This window comes from Lithobates pipiens, unplaced genomic scaffold (genome assembly GCF_037356315.1).
Source record: "Lithobates pipiens isolate NorthernLeopardFrog02 unplaced genomic scaffold, aLitPip1_a1.2 Scaffold_19, whole genome shotgun sequence".
Classification (NCBI taxonomy): Eukaryota; Metazoa; Chordata; class Amphibia; order Anura; family Ranidae; genus Lithobates; species Lithobates pipiens.
In genome coordinates this window covers 65,828,142-65,844,292 of record NW_027507764.1, presented here as the reverse complement: position 1 = coordinate 65,844,292, position 16,151 = coordinate 65,828,142, and the positions used below count along the sequence as shown (strand labels likewise).

The 16,151-nt window shown below is 40.8% G+C and overlaps 1 protein-coding gene across 1 annotated transcript in view; it reads left to right on the top strand.

The window, feature by feature from the left end:
- STEAP4 (STEAP4 metalloreductase) overlaps positions 1-12,183 on the top strand; it is a 37,206-nt gene extending 25,023 nt beyond the window's left edge. The window contains exon 6 of the mRNA XM_077490842.1: positions 4,501-12,183. Coding sequence (XP_077346968.1) covers positions 4,501-4,770 — 270 coding nt within the window. The 3' untranslated portion in view covers positions 4,771-12,183. The remainder of the gene's footprint in view (positions 1-4,500) is intronic.
- Positions 12,184-16,151: the final 3,968 nt, after the last annotated feature.

Here is a 16,151-nt window from a genome sequence, read left to right as displayed (position 1 = left end):
AGGTCGCAATTGTGACTCAACGCTATGATTCAGGGGGCCTGTGCGGCTCTCTTGACAGACTCAGCTCTACACCTGGATAGGAGGGGCGGGTGGGATAGCATACAGAGGAACCAATGCCCACCATTTTCCTTCTGCAGCTGCTGAAAGCCTGCTTCTCCTTCTAACCCCCCCGCAGGCATTCAGCAGCAACAGGAGGAAAGTGGATCGTCTCCTCTATATGCTGCCCCCGCCACCCCTCCTATCCAGGTTACTTGTCTCCTGCTGCCCCTGTGTGCTCTCTAGTCCCCTCCACCCCCACAGATCTGCCTGCTTCCCCCTTCCCCTCTCCTGCCAGCTACTGCGGAGGGTGTGTCAGGATGCAGATCAGGGAAGTGGCTGGTAAAAATGTCAGTTACCGGCCCCTTCCTTTTCTGAATGAACAAAGTAAATGATTGAATACTGATTGTTCCTGTATCAATTCACAACTGAAGCATAGTAAACTTATGTTTACTATGGAGAAATGTAGTTATAGAGCAAGTCTAAAGGAAAAACTCAATTTGAAAGCGCTACATCCCTCTTAAAGTAGAAAAACACAGAAAATAAAAATGTTTGGGACTTTTTAAAGAGGAAGTAAACCCTGATGAGTTTACTTCCTCTTTCATTCCCTGCAAAGGCAAAGCATAATGGACTACTATGCATCGCATAGTAGTCCATTATGTGTCACTTACCTGACACAGGAGCCAGCGAAGTCGCCGCTGTCCCCTGTAGTCCGCCGCATCCATCTTCTTGGTGGGGTCTCGCAGCTGCGCCGCTGTCATTCGGCGAAGCCGTCACTCCCGCGCATGCGCACGGGAGCCGCAGCTCCGTAGTTGAGAATGCCGTGCTCAGTGTGCCTGCGTGCCGCTGTCTACGGCGCATGCGCCGTAGACAGCGGTGCCTGTTTTCGGGCAAATATCTCCTAAACCATACAGGTTTAGGAGATATTTCTTGGACCTACAGGTAAGCCTTAATCTAGGCTTACCTGTAGGTCAAAGTGGTTTGTAAGGGTTTACAACCACTTTAAGTGCATACATATAAAAAGAAGAAATATATATAGAAAAATATAAATTTTATTCAATTAAAAAATCCATAAACAAGGAGAAATTGATCAGTAACAGATACCACCAAATGTGTAAATTGTTATCTCTACATGTTTCGGCTGTTAAGGCTTCCTCAGGAGACTATTTTGCAATAAACACTGTAGGTGTGGACTGACCACGACAATAGAATGTACAAGATGTATATCGAAACAAACAATTATACAAAGTAAATACATGTAAAAAACAACAACAAAAAAAACAAACTGAATACATAGTTTAATATAGAACTGTGTGCTAACAAACAAAAAGCATGCTCTGATCTGGTACCAACCTTAAAAAGATCAATGATCATTCAAAACTGTGGAAAAGCAAGGCAGGACCATTTGACAGCATCATAGAGAGAGATAGCATATTTGGAAAGATCTAAGAATCCATCTAGGTCAGAAGGTCTATGCATATAAAATCAATAAATGTTCAATAAGATCAAAAAACTAAAAATCTCAACTATAAAGAAGCCTACCTTAAAGAATTTTCAAGATGAAAAAATATCGACTAGAAATCTACCCTTTCAGAAACACTTTCAAAATGCTTCAAAAATAGCCTGAAGGAAAAAGAATAAAAAATAAAATAAAAAGGGAAAAACAAGGAAAAAAGAAAAAAAGGGGCTAAGTTTCAATATAAAGGATTGCCAATAAAAAGATAGTAGGCATCAAATCTAGATATAGTATACCTGTTGTTTACTGAGGCATCAAACAAACCCTCCTTCCTTCTGTGGATCAAGCCTAACACTGAATGGAAACTTCCTTCCTTATATATCCCCCTCCAGACCGTTACTAGGCTTCAGTTTGTGAATGAATGGGAAGCTCTACTCCTGTCCAGTCATTTTGTGCAGCTGAGGCTGCAGAGATGGAGATTAAGGGCTTTGTCCTCAATCTCCTTTCTCTATTTTAAAAGTGAAACATCAGAGGTCTGTTTAGACCCCTGATATCTTTCCAAAGCCCCCCAAAAGCCCCCCTCCCCCAAAAAAATTGTGAAAAATAATAAAAAATAACAAAAATAAATATAAATAAAGGTTCCAGTGACAGGAGTAAAGGGATTGGTGGGAATGTCCCTGGACCGGAGGGAAGGGCCCTTGGCTCAGAGTGAAGGGCCCCGATAAAGGGTCAGTTGACCCCTTCATGGTTTCTTGCATCGGGGCCCTGAAGGTTCTAGTTATGTCACTGACTACCAACAATAATTAAAGAGTAAATCCACCTTAGTATATGCAAAGTGTACTTACCCTCACTTTATAATATCCACAAATCTGGTTTTCCCACTCCTAGTTTTTAGTTGTAAGATTTTTTTGGTTTGTTTTTTGAGGGGGAATCTATAATGGTTTATAGTGATTATGGGTTAGCTTTATGCCTTATGGGTCCTTTATCCAGAATGCAGATTTATTGTTACAAAAGGTGAACTTTAAACTTTAAGGCTGGGCTCACACTAGTGCAAATTGGATGTGACTTTCGCCACATCCAATTCACACAGCAGGAGATTGTGGAGCCGGCTCTATGGAGCCGGGTCACATATCTCCACAGCGGCTCCAGTGTGATTCGCACAGGAGACCTGTGCATCTTTTGGTCCATTTCAGGTCCGAATTCAGCCATATTACATAGGGGGGGGGGGGGGGGGGGATGGCAATTGTCAGTTTACAGAAGATAGCCAGGAATTAAAGTGATTGTAAGAGGTTTTAAAAAAAATAATAAACATATCATGCTTACCTCCACTGTGCAGCTCGTTTTGCACAGAGTGATCCCAAACCTTGTCTTCTGGGATCCCTCTGTGGCTCTAGCGGCTCCTCCCGGCATCAGATAACCCCCATCAGAGAAGCGTTTCCCCGTGGGAATTACCTTGCGGGCGCGCTCCCGAGTCCAGCATTTGGTGCCCATAGCCGGCGAATGTATGATTCGGCCCCGCCCCCGTGTCATTGGATTTGATTGACAGCAGCGGGAGCCAAAGGCTGCACTGCTATCAATCTATCCAATCAAGAGCCAAGAACACCGGGCAGAGAGACAGCATATCCCCGGCGGGTCAAGTTCCAGGGCAGAGGTGAGTAAAACGGGGGGGGGGGGGGGGGGGCGGTGACTGACAGGATAGGATGCATTAACCACTTAAGCCCCGGACCATTTTGCTGGCTTAAGACCAGACCATTTTTTGCGATTCGGCACTGCCTCGCTTTAACTGACAATTGCACGATCGTGCGACGTGGCTCCCAAACAAAATTGATTTCCTTTTTTTTCCCACAAATAGAGCTTTCTTTTGGTGGTATTTGATCACCCCTGCAGTTTTTATTTTTTGCGCTATAAACAAAAATAGAGCAACAATTTTAAAAAAACGCATTATTTCTTACTTTTTGTTCTAATAAATATCCCCCAAAAATCTATAAAAAAAAATTCCCTCAGTTTAGGCCGATACGTATTCTTCTACATATTTTTGGTAAAAAAAAATCGCAATAAGTGATTACTGATTGGTTTGCGCAAAAGTTATAGCGTTTACAAAATAGGAGATAATTTTATGGCATTTTTATTAATTAATTTTTTTTTTACTAGTAATGGTCGGCGATCAGCGATTTTTATTGTGACTTTATGGCGGACACATCGGACATTTTTGACACATTTTTGGGACCATTGTCATTTATACAGCAATCACTGCTATACAAATGCAGTGATTCCTGTGTAAATGATACTGGCAGTGAAGGAGTTAACCAGTGGGTGGCAGTGTAGGGGTTAAGTGTTCCTAGGGGCTTGTTACTAACTGTTGGGGGCTGGGTTTTCTTTTAGTGAACACTGATCTCTGCTCCAATCACATGGAGCAAAGATCAGCGTCACTTGTTGCTAGGCAGAACTGGGAGATGCTGTTTACAACAGCATCTCCTAGTTCAGCCGCCCCGTGAGACGATCACGGGTATGCCCGTGGCGATCGAGTTTGCGGGACTCGCAACCGGACTCATTGGGGTCCCGACCTGCACACGAGCGTGCCGCTGCCGGGGCACGCTCGTGATGGCAGGGTGGAAAATTTAAAGGGACATACAGGTACACCCATTTGCCTGCCCGTGTCATTCTGCTGAGGTACATCGGCATGCGCCGGTCAGGAAGTGGTTAAGGTGAAAAAACACGAAGGTTTACAACCCCTTTAAGATATTCTTCAGTGCAGCTCAAGGAAGTGACAAGCAAAATGCATTTCTGGCAACATGTATTTTCTGTACTTGCTGAAAATATTTTTAGGTTGAAAAAAAAAAGAAAACGAATGCAGCCACCATATTCAAGGGCTGTAAACTGCAATATATTGCATTTTTATTCTTGTTTTTTTTTTGTTTTGTTTTGTTTAGTTACCCTTTAAATATAGATTTTCATTACCTTTTGGTCTTCAAAATAATTCCTAAAAATGTGATTACTTCTCTTTTCAGTCTAAGCTCGGCTACCTCACCCTGGTGCTGTGCACAGGACACGCATTTGTGTATGGCTGGAACAGGTTCCTGAATGTGGCTCATTTCAGATGGTATATGCCCCCTGCCTATACGTTCTCTCTGGTCATCCCATGTGTCGTGCTGATCCTCAAATTCATTCTCATAATCCCGTGTATTGATAAACGGATTACCAAAATACGGCAGGGCTGGGAAAGACGCTCCGCAGCTCAAGCAGATAAGAAGTTTAAAAATGGCAATGTCGCTATATAATTATGTATGATGTACTGTGTGTCTGACTGCTGGACTGAGTCAGTATATTACGGAGGTGCCTCCGTAACATTTTTGGGGGAATTTATTTTTTATCCATTACATGACCGCTTGCTGAGTGCCTCAATGTGGTGGGTGATAAGCCTTCGAGGGCACGCTCACTTGCCCCAGTTTTACCACCTTGTTCTTCCTATGAGTTGAAGAGACCTGTAGTCACACAGCGAGAGTGCTCATGGTGGTGTGACAACAAAGCAGTGGGTGAGCGTTGTCACCCTGTTACAGGAAAGGCCAGGGATCACATGGCTAAAAGGGTAAATTTTTATAGATTAAAAAAAAATAATAATAATAAAAAAAATCAATGCTTTAAGTATATGTAAACCCTCACCATGTAAAACAACCCATTTATTTTAAAATAAAAATGAAACGCAAAACATTTGTGTATAGATATAAGAAAAAACATTATAAATACCTTTCTCCCACCCTCTTTTTTTTATAAGTGATCACATTCCCTCTGTTCTCAGATGCATACGGATCTTAGAGAGGTGGGGAGGAAAAGCAGCAGTACACTGACCTTCCCAGTTGATGGCTGTGTAGGGGGCGTGTCAGCAAAAGTCTGATTATTGGAGGAGGGCAGACTGAGTTCTCAGCACAGCTAGAAAACTGTCCATGCTGTACTGTAATGCTTAGTGTGGTCAATGTTTATTGGAAAGCAGAGGGACTGGCAGAACACCAGGGATTTCACATAAAGGAAGCAATACATAGAGAACAGGAGACTTTCTCATACAAGTATATGGTACAGCAGGCACATATCAGGACTATGAAATGTTGGGTTGACATATTCATTAAAGGCTACAAGGTACATTTTTGGGTTTACATGCAGTGCATGAGACATTTGCTTTTCTTAAATAATCTTTTTTTTTCTACTTTTTTAACTCAATAGCGTATATATAACAGATTCAGTTTTTATAACATAGTGGTTACTATTGCCCTAATATTGAGGCACATTTCATAAAGTGTCCTGTTATTAGAAGTGGTCATATCTAGCAGAGCTTCTCTTCTAGTTTTAATGTAGAACACAAATCAACATATTTTACTACAACCACTAGCATCGTTTGTCCTTACTAATAGCTGGATAGTTTGAATTGTCTATAATAAGGTCTCTATTTAAAAAATTTAACTTAAACTCCTGGCAGATATAAATCACAGATTAGAGGTAATACCTGAATTTAAAGTGGTTGCTAAGCCACTATATGATATTTACCCCATCCCCTCTGTTATATAATGATATATGTCCCTGTGCCTGTGCTGTATAAAAACTAAATCAATCTCTACATTATCTCAGCGTGTCTCCCCGCGCTCACATGTCTGCTCGCCTCTCTCCTCTCCCTCGCTGACAGCTCCATCAGGCGGGGCCGGGAACTCCTGCTAACGTCAGCCAAGAGGAGGGGAGCAGAGAAACAGAGAGGCGAGCAGTCACGTGAATGCCGGGAGACACTCTGAGATAAGGAAGAAATCAGCATTTTTATACAGCACAGGCACTGGGACACATATCGTTATATAACAGAGGGGATGGTATAAATATAATATCGTTTTTTTTATAGCAGTAGGAGGGGAGGGGCGGGAAGTGTCTCAAGCTGACAGGCAGGAATGAGAGGGGGGAGAGGGCAGAGGAGAGCTTCGGATGACAGAGGCACGTAAACTGACCACAGTGTCAGAGCTCAGAAGCCACAATAACCCCTGGTCAGTTTACAGGGGGAGGGCAGAACCAGGCAGGATCAGCCAGGTATTTTAGGTTATACAGTGGGCCAAATGATACAGTGCAAGTACTGTGCTGCTATTCATGTTACAAATACTTAGTATCAGCCACTTTCCATACTCTGTACAGCAGAGCTTAGACTGGTAATAGGAGAAGCAGCACAAGAAGCCAGTCCGTTCATATTCTAACAAGAAACATGCTGATAGGAGGAGAAAAGAGTGATGAGTTTGTAAACTTGTTACTTCTCCTTTACCCTTCAAACACAGGTTAGGGCAATTACAAGACCTATAATTATTACAGTAGAGAGAAAAAAAATCAGGTCTCCTGCCCTTTCCAGACAGGGCTATGCTGTGAGGTAGAGCTGTGTAAATCTCAGGCCTGAATGGACAGAAATATTTAATCATATTTAATCTGTGTATTTTGATACTTGCCCAAGGTTCAGCTTTAAGTATGTAAGTAGTGTTGCTTGTAACAAGTCCCTGAAAACAGTACATTACAATGATTATTGATTATATGATTAAAATGATTATACAATGATTATTGATGATATGATTGTATTTTTGAGCTAGTCCTGGACATGATTTTACAATAAAAAAATGTTTTTTTTTTATTCCTTACCTATCCTTTTCAAACACACAATAGCATTTCAAGTATATTCTCCAGTCAAAACTTTTGTCAAGCCAAGTTTCTGTTATACCTATCATAATATGTATATACATTATATCTTAAAAACATTTTTATTACTATTAAATATACATAAGGCATAAGCCACAAACTATTTATCAATAAAAACAACAACTGACTATATGTTAATGTATTTTTGAACAGTGCTGCACTATTAATAGTGTTCAGGGTGCATTTCAGGTGAACATCAATCTGTTGAATCTCCCATAAGCTTCCTATTTTTGTCAAGTACATATGTAGCGCTCGCTGTCTTTCTCCCACACTGCCGTTTCTCCCCTTTCATTTGCCAGCAATTCATTTTGATAGCCAGGAGTAGCTGTTTAAATACAGCAGCTGCTGTCAAAAATTGACCTGATAGTTTTTATGAACAAGACTGTATACAAAAAATGATGGCTGCTATTGACAGACCACGTCCATAAATTGTACAAAACCAAACCCAAATTGTAATTGGACTCTACTGGTACAGAGAGGACAGACACATAAACTTTACTTAAACGTTTTATTTATTTCAAATTAAAAAATCACATATTAAAATATTCAAGAAATTGGTCCCATGAATATCGGACCCTTGTGAATCACATATGCTATACAATGTTTTGTATTGTTTTTGCCTGAAAAAGTACAAGAGGTTGACGCGTTTCTCATTCTTTGCTTCTTCAGGACCTTGCGTTCTTGGAGGCAAAGAAGAATAGCCTAGACATTGCTTTTAGGTTGCAAACAACAGCAGTGGACTAGTGGTGGACACCGACACCAAAGTAATATGGGTAATATAGTAATCCTTGTTCAAAAAAAATGTAAGAAAACTGATCTAGCAATTCAAACCCTTATGGCCTGTCCAATATGGAGTATATGGAGATAGATCTATCATAGGAAGACTGCCAATTCAAAAGGATCCCCCAAGGTCAGCCCCACCTGGTATTTAATATGAATCATGAAAACAGCATGGGATGCCCGGATGATATTGATCATTAAATATTCTCAGCCAGAAAAGCTATATATATTTTACCAGGATCCTCAGCTGGTATAATGAATGGATAAATATGGCCCAAATCTTAAGCAAGCATAATAGGTAGATGAAACAGACCACAACTCCGCCATCTCAAAAGAACCCCTACTGAGTGTCCAATATGTTCCTTTGTACCTCTGTATTTGAACAATGAATATCCATTGTTCAAATACAGAGGTACAAAGGAACATGGTTACTTTTGCATTTACTCTGTTTCATTAATCTGTAGATCAAACAGATGAGCTTTGATCTGCAGTAGTTGTGAATATACAATGTTACTGACACTTTCTGCATAGTTATAACTATGCAGGCACCATAACTGACACTGTACAGACACATGGTGTGCCTGTATTCCATAGTCTGTTTAGTCTGAGGAATAGGCATGTTGTACGTAAGCAGGGGGCGTGTTCAAGAGGCAGGCTGCGCTTGGGAGGGGATGTGTGGCAGAGGACAGTTGTGATTGGTCAGGGGGCGGGGTGGCTGAGCAAACCACCCAATACAGGCAGGCTGTGTGTCTGCACAGTGTTTTGTACCTCTGAATAGCCAGTCAAAGAATGAAAACTGACCACTTAACACAGATCATCTTCTGTACTTTGTGTGGTCAGTTTAGAACAAGAAAGAAAGATGACTAGCAGGATCAACCAGGTATTTTAGGTGGAAGAAGTACATTAAAATGAGAGACTATAATTTATAAAATACACATATATGAACACACACATAGAATATAAATATATATTTTTCGGGTAACATGCCCATTAGGCCATACTGACATCTAAAAAAAATACATATTTCCATGACATATTATATATTATTTGAACAATGCATTCACAATCAAACTTTTTTTTCATCCTATTATTTTATAAACACATTTACGCTTTTTGCTTAACTTAATACATCAGATTGATGATATTAACCACTTCAGCCCTGGAAGGATTAGCCCCCTTCCTAACCAGGCCATTTTTTGCGATTCGGCACTGCGTCGTTTTAACTGACAATTGCACGCTCGTGTGACGCTGTACCCAAGCAAAATTGATGTCCTTTTTTCCCCACAAATAGAGCTTTCTTTTGGTGGCATTTGATCCCATCTACGGTTTTTATTTTGTGCGCTATGAACAAAAAAGACGGACAATTTTGAAAAAAAACACAATATATTTTATACTTTTTGCAATAATAAATATAAAAAAAAAAAAATCTTCATCAGTTTAGGCCAATATATATTCTTCTACATATTTTTAGTTAAAAAAAAAAAATCGCAATAAGTGTATATTGATTGGTTTGCGCAAAATTTATAGCGTCTACAAAATAGGGGATAGACTTATGTCATTTTTATTATTTATTTTACTAGTAATGGCGGTAATTTTTATCAGGACTATGACATTGCAACAGACAGTTCGGACACTTTTGACACTATTTTGGCACCATTGACATTTATACAGTGATCAGAAATAGCCACTGATTACTATATAAATGTCACTGTCAGGGAAGGGGTTTACACTAGGGGGGATCAAGGGGTTAACTGTGTTCCCTAGGTGTGTACTAACTGTAGGGGGGATGGGACTGACTAGGGGGAGGAGAGAGATTGGTGTTCATACTTAGTATGAACACACAATCTGTCTTCTCTTCCCTGAGAGAACGGGGAGTGTGTGTGTTTCTCATTCTGCCAGCGGCCATTGCCACCGCCGAGCACTCGCATCGGCTCCGGGGACACGGGCGCATGCGTGCATGCCCCTTCTATTATGTCTTAAGGGAGCAGCGTACAGCTACAGCAATTTGCACAGCCGTGCCAACCTGCCACAGTATAAATTTGGCGGTTGGTCAGCTAGTGGTTAAAGTGTTACTAAAGCCAAAACAGTATATGCAGTAAAGCATGCTTGTTATACTCACTGTGGAACCTAAGGGGTCAATCCCATGCATTGTGTAAATAGGCTGTTTGATCCTGTCTTCTCTGATCCTCCCCTTCTTCCACAGTCCCAATTGTTCTCCTGATAGTACACAGCCTTGGGTGTACTCTGCACATGCCCGGTTTGATGTGTATTGCTAGAGAGGATTATTTAGAGGAGGGGCGGTGCATGTGATCAGCACAGATCCAATCGGCACTTCACAGACAGAGGGTCAGGAGTACTGCAGTCTCATAGAACAATCAAAGGAGAATAAAAACTCCTCCTACAAGCTTTAACCAGACACTGATAGAAGTCATAAGACTGCTATATACTGTTGATAAGAAAAGGTACTGTATCAGCGTATAACATGCACATTTTCCCCCTGAAAATAGGGGGCAGATCAGGGGTGTGTGTTATGCGGCGACAGCGTACCTCGGAGGGGAACGAGTGCCGCCGGAATTCACTGATCCGTCATCTCCTTTCCACTCGGCTCTCATGTCACACACACACACACAGTGTGGACCGGCATTGAACCAGTGTTCTATCACAGGAGCTGGACCAATGCCGAGATGACAGCTCAGTGATTTCATGATGTTCAGGCTGCTTTGATGAGAGATGGTGAGGCTGCAAATTAGGCTAAAAAAGTGGCATTAATCAGGCTGCATTGATGCATTGATGGGCTGCAGATGGACATTGATCAGGCTGCATTGAGGACATTAATCAGGCTGCAGATGAACATTGATATGCACTGACCCTTAGTTTGCTTCAAATCTGTTTGTTTAAAAAATGTTTTTTTCCTGAAACTTCCCTCTCAAAATTAGGGTGTGTGTTATACGCCTGTGCATTTTATACGCCGATCAATACGGTATTTATCAGTTTATATTTATTAAATCAAATGCATGATTTCCATGTTCTGTGTACTGTGGGAGACAAGATATATATATATATATATATACATACATAGATAGATAGATAGATAGATAGATAGATAGATAGATAGATAGATAGATATAGATATCTATATATCTATATCTATAGATATATCTATAGATATATATATATATATATATATATATATATATATATATATATATATATATATATATATATATATATCGTATATGTATATTTTATAAATCACCCTCCTATCAGATAACTTCATCTGTTTTCCCATGGAACACATAGGGCACCAGGAGGTCCAAGAGGAGCCTATAATATTTTACAACGCTGCATTATATATCTTTAGGATTCAAAAGTTTTGCTTCTTATCTCCGACCTACCTTAGGTGTGCACCGCAGGAAAACGTTATCCCCTCTGACCACAGTAAAGGGCCAAAATCGACTTTTTTCATTTAATCCCACTGATACATTCCTTTTTAGTTTATAAATCTATTTACTTTCTAACCTTAAAAGGATTTTACTTTGACCCTCATCCCCAGGGTCTAAATGTAATTTATCTACCACCTATGTGAAAAATTCATATGCTTTACAACTGCGTTCCAAATTAAAGTAGTGACCAATCAGAGATCACATTATTGCCCAAGAGAATGTCATATTGGTGTTCATAGATTTTCTGTTGTTTTTTTCTACATAGCACGCATTGCATCACTTGTAACTTAGTAATAGATGACAGCATTCTGTTGAGCAGTCTGCTTTATGGTATAAATGTTCTGTAACAATTTTAAAACCTTGATATATTTGCCTCTCGATCTATTTACATTTTTTTCTTTTTAAAAATGATTCTTACCAATATATTTTTTAAAAGATTTATTTTATTCCCATTCTAACTCATTTAGAATATTTTAGAGTATGATATTTTATTCCTATTTTATATCGTATTTTATTATACTTCATCATACTTTAAATTACTCAGTTAGAATGGGTTTTTGACAAGGAATCCAGAATTGTTAAATGTTCATCCATGCTTAACAATTACTAGTTTGTTAAGAGTACAAATTATTATTATCAGATGAATCGCACATACTGTATTTACCCTTCTTCCAATATAAGCATTATTTGACACATTCTGTATGATAACCTCTTGTTTGTACAAATTATCCAGAAAACAATAAAAATTATGGAAAAAAAAGATTTATTTAGCCTTTCTCAATGTTTTAAATGTTTTTCCCCGACAAATGGATCCCAACCTTGTATTGGTCTGCAAAATTGTCTAATGATTTGTCATTATTCTTCTAATATCATCTGCCTGGTTACAGGAAGCAGTAATCGTTCTTATCTTACTGTCTTACGTTCTTATCTTACCTTCTTTTTATTTTTCCAAAAAATCCTCAATTTCAGTCTGTTTGGCTCCTAAATACTCTCTCTCAGCAATGTCCCAAAGAGTTACATATGTACTAATTCTTCATTTGGCAATTTACTTAGTTAGCCCTTGTACACACGGTCGGACATTCCAACAACCAAATCCGTTGGATTTTGTCCGACGGATTTTGTCCAAAACTGGTGTTGCATACACACGGTCGGACAAAGTTGTCGGAAAATCCGATCGTTCAGAACGTGATGATGTTATTTCATTACGATGGGACTACGTTCAGGCTAGTAGCCAATAGCTTTGGTCTAGGAATTTGATCTGAGCATGCGTGGCACTTTGTCCGATCGGAATTCTCTACAAATGATCAGACAAAGTCCGAATGGATCATGTTGTCGGAAAATCTTATAGCCCAGCTATAAAACTTGGCAGATGGAAACAGTCCGATGGAGCCCACACACGGCCGCATTATCCGACAACACGGTCCGATCAGACATTTTCCATTGGAATGTCCGACCGTGTGTACAAGGGCTAATTTGGCATCAGCACTATGAAGGATATATATTTATTTGTTATTTATATATTACTTTTACCTTGAGCAGAAAAAGTGTCTTTACTGTGCCTTCTGAAACCACAGTTTAAATCCTTTGCTGATCTAACCAGATATTCAATAAATATTAAATAATACAAGAGCTGTAGCAAAAATAATGCAGAAGTGGGCATAACTTTTTTATTAACTTTCAAAGGTCATTCAAATTTCACATGTTGGTAAAGTAGGGCAGGCCATACAATATGCAAGTTTTGTTTCCTTCAACAATGGGTAGAAGGAAACATAAATGGCTCCATCCTGCTGCGCTATTGTATTCGGCCAGCAGTGATTGAATGAAAAAAACAAGAGGCTGGTTGCACTGGAGCTGATCGATAGATTGACTTCAGCACGACCAGCCTGCCCATAATCGGATGGAAATTCGTCTGGTTCCTTGTGAAATTTCTACATTTCGATCCATCTATATCACCAGGGTGCAGCACTTTTTTTTTTTTCAAATTAATTAACTAGTGAGGCCCCAATAAAACGGATGGCGTGACCAAAACTTTCAAAATTCGTTCATGTTTGGAGAGAATTCGGTCACCCCAGCAGTCTGATGCTGGAGTTTGTAGGGCATTGTACAGAGCTTAGTATTTTGTAGGATAGTTTACAGAGGTCAGTAGTAGGTACGGCAGTGTACAGAGATCAGCAGTTTGTAGGGTAGAATGTAGGGGTCAGCAGGGCAGAGGACAAGGGGTCAGTATGGCAGTGTACAGGAGGTCAGCAGGGCAGTGTGTAGGGAGTCAGCATGGCAGAGGACAGGGGTCAGCAGGGAAGTGTACAGGTTGTCAGCATGGCAGAGAGCAGGAGTCAGCATGGCAGAGAGCAGGGGTCAGCATGGCAGAGAACAGGGGTCAGCAGGGCAGAGGACAGGGATCATTAGGGCAGCAGACAGAGTCAGCAAGGCAGAGGACAGGATGTCAGTAGGGCAGAGGAATGGGTCAGCAGGGCAGAGGTTTGGGTCAGTAAGGTAGAGGACAGGAGTCAGCAGGGAAGAAGATGGGGTCAGCAGGGTAGAGGAATCAGTCAGTAGAGCAGAGGTTAAGGTCAGTAAGGTAGAGGACAAGAGTCAGCAGAGCAGAAGATGGGGTCAGCAGGGCAGATGGCATAAGGCACAGTGCAGTGGTCAGTAGTATGTAACAAGCAGCTGTCTATTTGTATCTACAGCTCTGGCCATTGACTGTTTCCTACTCTCAGACAGCTGCCACTATAATGCAAAATAAATGTTGGTGTCTAGCAGGTACTTGCATTGCAGGCAGCAGCAAACCTACGTAATACTGCCAGTTTGCACTGAGGACCTGTCATTACAGGCTGCGACCTCCTGGCACCAACCCCTGCTGCCTTTTCACCCATATCAAGCATCCAGTTACCTGTATTGGAGCATGTGCCCTGCCAGGCTCTGTCTTTCTCGGTCCAGTCCAGCCCCGCCCTGCCACTTTCTTAGTACTTCTCTCGGTTTGGCTTTACATGGTGTAGATCTGAGAGGTGCCAGGCACAATCAGGAGCAAGTGGTATATATGTCGGGTCTATATCAACCTGTCAGAGGAAGATTTACTCTATTAACCTATGTAAGTTATTCAAAACATTATGCCCACTTTTTCATTACTTTTTGTGCAGTGCTCCTACATTCTTGGCTGGAGTTTGGCTTTAAAGTGGTTGTAAACCCTGTTTCACCACTTATACCTACAGGTAAGCCTATAATAAGGCTTACCTGTAGGTACTGTAAATATCTCACAAACCTGCACAGTTTAGAAGATATTAACCATATAAGCTTGCGCCGACGTCATTGGTGAATGCGCACTGAAGAAATGGCTCGCTCGTGCCGTTTCTTCAGCAGCAGTAGTGCCGTGACCGGCGGCTCCCATGGGCAATGCGCGGGAGTGACGTCACCGTGGCTCTGACCAATCACAGCGCCGGAGCACACAAACCCAGCAATAACTTCAGAACACATTTCGCTGGTCACAGCAATGTGCTGTGCAACAGCTTTTATCTAAGGTAAGTATTTCATAAAGAGCTAGTATGCAATGCATACTAGCTCATTATGCCTTTGTCTCACAGGTTTTTTTTTTTATCTTTTGTTTTTTTGGGGTTTACAACCATTTTAAGGAACCCAACCTGGTCCTTTCTATAAACAGTGCAAACCACAGAACTTCATTGAGAAGTAGAATACAATGTTCTCTGAAATATACTATGGAGTACAGCAAACCTGTTTTTGATTAATATTTTCACACTAGAAATTAAACATTCTAAAACAAAAACTTATTGAAATTCACATTAAAATTTACAATTTTTAAAGGAATAAAATATTTGTACATTTTCTGTGTAAATAAGCTTAAAGAGGAACTGCAGTCTGCTCACAAAATTTGTAATAAAAGCATCTTTGCCATTCTGAAGCTTCCCTCCAACCACTTTGCATATTATTTTATATATACTGTGATTCTGTACTTGCCAAATATGCTGCAGAAATCTCCCTCCACTGAGTCTGCCCGCAACCATTTTAATTGTGGGCAGCTGAAGCTGCTGTCTGTTCACTTTCTGGATTTACACAGACAAACAGAGGCACACCTCCAGCTCTGCAGCTCTGATTTGCCCTCTTATGGCTCATCCCCCCTCCCTTCCTGGCAAACACTCAAGAGTGAGAGAGAGAGCTGTGCATGATGTCATAAGCCTAGGCCAGGGGTCTCCGAACTGTGGCCCTAGGGCCGAATGTGGCCCTTTGCTTGCCTTTATCCAGCCCTTGGGGAACTTTTCCTTCCACTGATACAAGACACTATTCCTCCCTCTGATACCAATGATGGTGTACTATTTCTCCCAATTGATGCCAGTGATGGGTCACTACTAATTCCACTGACACCAGTGATTGGGCACTATTCCTTTCACTGACACCAACAATGGGGCACTATTCAGCCCACTGACATCAGCAATAGGGCACTATTTCACCCCCTAATACCAAAGATGCATTGTTTACTCCCACTGATACCAGGATACTTTTTACTCCACAGTATGGCCCTCCTAAAGTCTGGAGGATATTAAACTGGCCCTTTGTTTAGAAAGTTTAGAGACTCCTGGCCTAGGCTAATGACCATACAAGAAACAGCAAATGGGCTGTATAAGGTATTTACTGGCAGAAATAAAATGTTTTACTATCCAAAGTTAAAACAACAAGGGCAGAAGATTTAATAGCTGGAAAGTTGAAAAAATGACTGA